This window comes from Bos mutus, chromosome 11, assembly GCF_027580195.1.
Source record: "Bos mutus isolate GX-2022 chromosome 11, NWIPB_WYAK_1.1, whole genome shotgun sequence".
NCBI lineage: Eukaryota > Metazoa > Chordata > Mammalia > Artiodactyla > Bovidae > Bos > Bos mutus.
Genome location: NC_091627.1, coordinates 12,984,557 through 12,991,318, shown reverse-complemented (window position 1 = coordinate 12,991,318; position 6,762 = coordinate 12,984,557). Strand labels below are relative to the sequence as shown.

At 44.4% G+C, this 6,762-nt stretch overlaps 1 protein-coding gene across 1 annotated transcript; it reads left to right on the top strand.

Moving 5' to 3' along the window:
• The first annotated feature begins 1,506 nt into the window (after window positions 1–1,506).
• LOC138990017 (olfactory receptor 1G1-like) lies at window positions 1,507–6,127 on the top strand. Its single transcript, XM_070380184.1, is given in 4 exon segments — window positions 1,507–1,521; window positions 1,814–1,909; window positions 5,211–5,898; window positions 5,901–6,127. Coding segments are annotated over 4 exon segments (1,026 nt in total).
• The last annotated feature ends 635 nt before the right edge of the window (window positions 6,128–6,762 follow it).

The following is a 6,762-nucleotide window of genomic DNA, read 5'->3' as shown; positions in this document are numbered from 1 at the left end:
AATATCAATATTTGTAGCAACTCCCTGCAATGGAAGTGAACAAACACCCACCACCTAGAGCTGTCTAGATGATCTCACAGAGAAACAACGAAAGAGCCAGAAAAGAGAATACATAGTGCATAAATTTGCAAAACAGACTGAGTGACTCCTGGAACAATTGGAAGTAAATGGCAAAGTAGTGTTCTTGCCTGGAGAATCCCAGGGACGGGGGAGCCTGGTGGGCTGCCATCTATGGGGTTGCACAGAGTCGGACGTGACTGAAGTGACTTAGCAGTAGCAGTGCATGAGGGCATTTATATAAAGTTCAAAAAGAGGCAAGACTAAAATCAAGTGTTAGAAAGATAACAGGAATCACTTTCCTTCAAGAAGGAGGGAAGAGTGATGACGAACCTACTAACACAAAAGGAATTTCAGACAAGCTGGCAATGTCCTACTTCTGAATCTGGGAAGTGATACATAGGGGATTGGTTCCCAGTAATTTCTTGGGCAGTATGCTAAGAGAATGTCAGACAGAGAAAGACAAAGACTGTATGATATGACTTATAAGCAGAATCTTAAAAAGTGCAACAATCCAGTGTGTGAAACAAAAAGGAAGCTGAATCACAGACACAGAGAACAAGCTAGTGGTTAGCTGTGGAAAGGGGAGAGAGAGGCAGTGTGGAGGATGGGGAATGAGAGGTACAAACTCTTGGGTATAAGATAGGCTCCAGGATGACTGGTACAGGACTCTTTACAAATATTTGTAGCAACGGTAAATGGAAAGTAACCTTTAAAATTGTATTAAAATTTTTAAATTCAAAATAAGCATAAATTAAAAAAAAACTATCCTGGAACAATAAGTAAATAAAGTATTGCTGCTGCTGCTAAGTCGCTACAGTCGTGTCCGACTCTGTGCAACCCCATAGACGGCAGCCCACCAGGCTCTCCCGTCCCTGGGATTCTCCAGGCAAGAACACTGGAGTGGGTTGCCATTTCCTCCTCCAATGCAAGAAAGTGAAAAGTGAAAGTGAAGTCGCTCAGTCATGTCCAACTCTTAGCAACCCCATGGACTGCAGCCCACCAGGCTCCTCTGCCCATGGGATTTTCCAGGCAAGAGCACTGCAGTGGGTTGCCATTGCCTTCTCCGACATAAAGTATTGACCTGTATACTATTTAAGCAAAGTGATGGGGGAATAGGCATTAGTTTTATTAACATTCTTAGGAGAATATACATGTTTTATATATTCTTTTTATGGAAGATACATTAAAATAAAAACAAACATATCCATAAATTGATTTATTTTTAGAAAGTATATAGGCACCATGTGTCCAATAGAGAATCTAAATATTATTCATATCTCTGTTCTCTGAGATCATTAAATAAGAATGTGTCCTTGTCTACATGACTTCTAAAAGCAAAGATTATGACCTCTGATCTATTCTATCTTTATTTTTACATATTTACTGGGACATTTATATCCATAGGGCCAGGGCTCTAATAAAAAAAGTAGGGACTCCAGGACTGAGATGGACCAGTTCAGGGTAAAGGCTGGGAGGAGGGATCCACGCTGTACTTCACCCAAAGGAGAAACCGAGGTGCTGCCCATGGAGCCTGGTCCATCTGAATGGAGTCATCACTGATGGTGCAGCAACACAGAAGGCCACCGTCCAGAGGGGACAGCTGGCAGGTTGGACAGTTGCCCCAACGTGTCTCTAACTAGGAGGTCTGGGAACAGATCCCAGGAGACACTGCCTGTGAAAAAGCAGTTCTGGCTCCAGTGGCTGGGAATCTCTAATGACCTGAGTCTTCAGTCTGTGCTCTTCCTACTCACAGGAAGGGCTCTGTGCCTCCAGCCCTTGTGACAACAGAGAAGCAAACACAACCTCCTTCGAGGAAGCATCACAGATGGAGGCTGGTCAGCACCTCCAGGTGAGAACAGATGCTTAGGGATGGGGAGAGAGTCTACCTAAGGGGGCACGCTGACACATATACTCAAGCAGCCTGTAGAACCTCTTCCTTTCATTTTGCCACTTTCTTCTACATCCCTATCTGCCAATCATTTTCTGAATCTTCTGATCACTATGAGGGGCACCCAGTTCTGGGGTTCATCACATCCCTGAAGGTGCAGACTGAAGGCATTGTGGAGAATGGGTGTCAGAGCACCCTTCCACAACCCCATCAGCAACCAGCACACAGCATCTGTGCAAGAACAGAGCATCATTGACCCTTGTCCAGTGGAAGAGCCTGGTTCCCAGTGTCTCTCCACCACCTCGCCATGTCAGTACCCATAATTTACTCTCTACGTCCATTTAGTTACCAACCTCGGTCACACCCTTCCTTTTTTACTAAACTTTGTGCTAAATCATTTAGGACAAAATTATTTATTCCTATAATACTATTATAATCAGGGAGCTTTATGATTAAGTTATTTGACCCAGTTTCTACTTGGTTTCCAGCTGGCAAAACAAAAGTTTTGCCACTGACAGTTGTAGGTAGAGTCAGAGGTGGTGCTGCTGTGCTGATATTGGTGATAATGATGATGACTTTTTTTTTTTTTCTAATTTTATTTTATTTTTAAACTTTACATAATTGTATTAGTTTTGCCAAATATCAAAATGAATCCGCCACAGGTATACATGTGTTCCCCATCCCAAACCCCTCCTCCTCCTCCCTCCCCATACCATCCCTCTGGGCCGTCCCAGTGCACCAGCCCCAAGCATCCAGCATCGTGCATCGAACCTGGACTGGCAACTCGTTTCCTACATGATATTTTACATGTTTCATTGCCATTCTCCCAAATCTTCCCACCCTCTCCCTCTCCCACAGAGTCCATAAGATGGACTCTGTGATGATGACTTTTTATTGACACCTCACAACCTACAAGCCCGAGATACAGGCAGAGACTGGATTCACAAAAACAACGGCCTTTTCATTTTTAAAAAAGTAGTAATAATAGGTCATATTTATTAAACACTTACATTTATGTCATTCTTGATCTAAAATAGTCTATTTTTTTGTTTGTGCTGTGCTTAGTCACTTAGTCATGTCCAACTCTTTGTGAGCCTATGGACTGTACCCCGCCAGGCTCCTCTGTCCATGGGATTCTCCAGGCAGGAATACTGGAACGGGTTGCCATGCCCTCCTCCAGGGAATCTTCCTAGCCCAGGGATCAAACCCAGGCCTCCCACATTGCAGGCGGATTCTTTACCACCTAAGCCACCAGGGAAGCCAGGGTGTCTATAATTATTATCAAACAGTCTATAACTATTATCAAACTTAATCCTCATAACAACTCTGTATAGGAAACTCTATCATTATTCCATTTAAGCCAATGAAGAAACTGAAGCTGAAAAAGTTAGCGACTTTCTCAAGATCTCATCAAGAGTAAAGAGCGGAAAAATTCTGTCAGACTCCAGAGTGTATAATGCTTTTATTCATGACCAATATCATGACATGATATTGGCCCCTGCTGCCACTGACTGACCTGGCATTCTTCCTCCAAACCATCATAGCTCCTTCGAGCTTGGCAGCATATCATGAATCCTGAAGAAACCACAGCCAATCCCAGCATTTGGCCTCTTCAACAATCCTATCAGGTAGGTTATTATCTGCATCTTGTAGAAGAAAAGCAAAGGTCAATGGGAGTGAAAATATCCCAAAGATTAAAGGCACGTGAGGAGCTCAGCAGTAAAGCACATCCCCCAGTACTTTTTCACCACATCCTGGGGCCCAGGTTCACACTGCATCACCTGCTACTAACAATGACAGTAACATCATTGCCCTTAGAAGCAGCCTGCCCACCACATATGTTATCTCAGTTATAACCTCAATGAGTCTATGAAGTAGTTGCACATGGTACAAAGCAGGACACAGAGATTCAGGGGACAGTAATTAATCAAAGGCAGACTGAGCATAAGGAACAGAGAAAAAATTCTTATCCCATGTCCAGATTCCAAAGCTCAGATGTTAAAACATAACATATTGATGGACAGGTTGATGATGAGAATGAAACATGATGTCCCTTAGTGAAAAGGTGCTTTTCAGTTCACAGGGTTCTCACAGCTACATGAATGCATGGAAATGGTTCAAAGCAAAGAGAGCCAGAACACTCCCGTCAGAGATTCCCTAAATCTCAGTGGGCTCCTCTCTGAAGTAACTAACCCTCCTTCCATTGTCCTCAACATGTGCTCAACCCTCACACACTTACACACAGAGCTCCTTGTTTTGCCCCCTAAATCCTAGTATATGCATGACCCCAAAATGATCTCCACAGTAAGACAGTGAAATTTAAATGGTTGTTCTAAATTAGGAGTTTAGAATTAACATATACATACTACCGTCTATACCTGGAGGAGGGCATGGCAACCCACTCCAGTATTCTTGCCTGGAGAATCCCCATGGACAGAGGACTCTGGTGGGCTACAGTCCATGGGGTCACAAAGAGTTGGACATGACTGAGCAACTAAGCACACACACACACACACACTGTATATAAAATAAGTAATCAATGAACCTACTGTATAGCACAGGGAACACTGCTCAATGTTGTGTGGCAGCCTGGATTGTTGGGAAGTTTGGTGGATAATGGATACAGGTATATATATATGGCTGAGTCCCTTTGCTGTCCACCTGAAACTATCACAACACTCTTAATCGGCTATACTCCAAAGTAAAAAAGAAAGTTTAAAAAAAACAAGGACCTACGTATAGCACAGAAAACTCTACTCAATGTTATGTAATCAACTATATGGGAAAAGAATCTGAAAAAGAATGGAGATATATATATATATATCCACACACATGCATGCATAACTCATCACTTTGCTGTATAGCTGAAACTAGCACAACAATGTAAATCAGCTATACTTCAATATAAAATAAAAATTAAATCACAAACAAAAATGATTGTTCTGTAGTTTTTTAAAAAGAAAATTAAATTTGAAGAGATTTTTCCAGCTGAATTCCAGTTCAGTCTCATTTCCCACCTATGGGGAAAGCATGCCCCATTACAGGATTCTAGAACCCAAACTGCATCTCTACCCTGATGCCGTCTCATCAGAGTTCACAGTCCTATTTGTACATATTTGCAAACCATCATTTACGCCTACTAATGGAACCCAGTGACCTCTTCAAGGAATAGAGAAAAGCAAACCACAGTCCATGGACTCTGTAACATTGAGAGCCTATCTTTATTTAAATAAGATCTGCTCTAATTTCTCTGCTTTTGAAGGAAATTAGAAACCAAACCAGCATCTCTGACTTCCTGCTCCTCGGCTTCTCTCAGCACCCAGAGCAGCAGCCTCTCCTGTTCGGGCTCTTCCTGGCCATGTACCTGGTCACCATGCTGGGGAACCTGCTCATCATCCTGGCCATCAGCTCTGACCCCCGCCTCCACACCCCCATGTACTTCTTCCTGGCCAATCTGTCCTTCACCGACACCTGCTTCTCCTGCACCATCGTCCCCAAGGTGCTGCTCAACATCCACACACAGCACTACACCATCTCCCACACTGGGTGCCTTGTGCAGATGTTCTTCTTCATGGAATTGGCCCTGCTGGATGACTTCCTGCTGGCTGTGATGGCCTATGACCGCTACATAGCCATCTGCCTTCCTCTTCACTACACCACTATCATGGGGCCCCAGCGCTGCCTGCTGCTGCTCGCTGCATCCTGGCTCAGCTCCCACCTCCTGGCCTTCTCCCTCTGTCTCCTCATGTCTCAGTTCTCCTTCTGCGCCTCCCATGCCATCCCACACTTCTTCTGTGACCTTCTCCCACTCCTCAAACTTGCCTGCTCAGACACTCACATCTTTCAGCTCATGATGTTTGCAGAAGCAGCCCTCTCGGGGGTGGTCCCTCTCACCTGTGTCCTGGTCTCTTATGCCCACATCATCCACACCATCCTCAGGATCCCCTCTGCTGGGGGAAGCACAAAGTCTTCTCTACCTGTGGCTCTCACCTGACAGTGGTCACTCTCTTCTATGGAACTGTCTTTCTGGTATATTTCCAGCCCTCATCCTCGTACTCAGCAGACACTGGAGTGGTGGCATCTGTGGTATACACGATGGTCACCCCCATGCTAAACCCTTTTATTTACAGCCTGAGGAACAGAGACATGAAGGGAGCTTTGTGGAGACTCCTTGGCTGAAGATGGAGTAGTGTAGTCTTAGTCACTTCAGTCGTGTCTGACTCTTTGCGATCCCACAGACTGTAGCCCACCAGGCTCCTCTCTACATGGGATTCTCCAGGCAAGAATACTGGAGTGGATTGCCATTCCCTTCTCCAGAGGATCTTTCCAACCCAGGTATGGAACCTGGGTCTCCTGCATTTCAGGAAGATTCTTTACTGTTTGAGCTACAGGGAAGACATTCCACCCTGTAAAAAATCCTTCCCCAGAGTAGAGCTCCAGGCTTTTCAATGTGCCTCCTTCTCTAGATTTGTCCGTTATAAATTTGAAAGACTCACATTCAAAACATAATATGCTGAGTTTTCAGAGCAGATGCATGAAAATACTCAGATTTGCAGAACAGCAATAAGGGCAATTGGAGAGAGAAAGGGGGACCAGCATTCCCCACAGGGTGACTTGATGTGTGGGTATATGTATCCAGGCAGAGTCAATCGAGAGTTGGGAACATCAAAAACACCAGTGAACACTTTGCTTCTAGGAGGAAGGCCAATAGGAGCAGTGTAGGTTACAAATTCTTCCCCAACAAAAAATTCTGGCAAGACTAGACAGGTCAGGACATCACTCAAGTCACTGGGATGCAGGGACCAATTCTGACC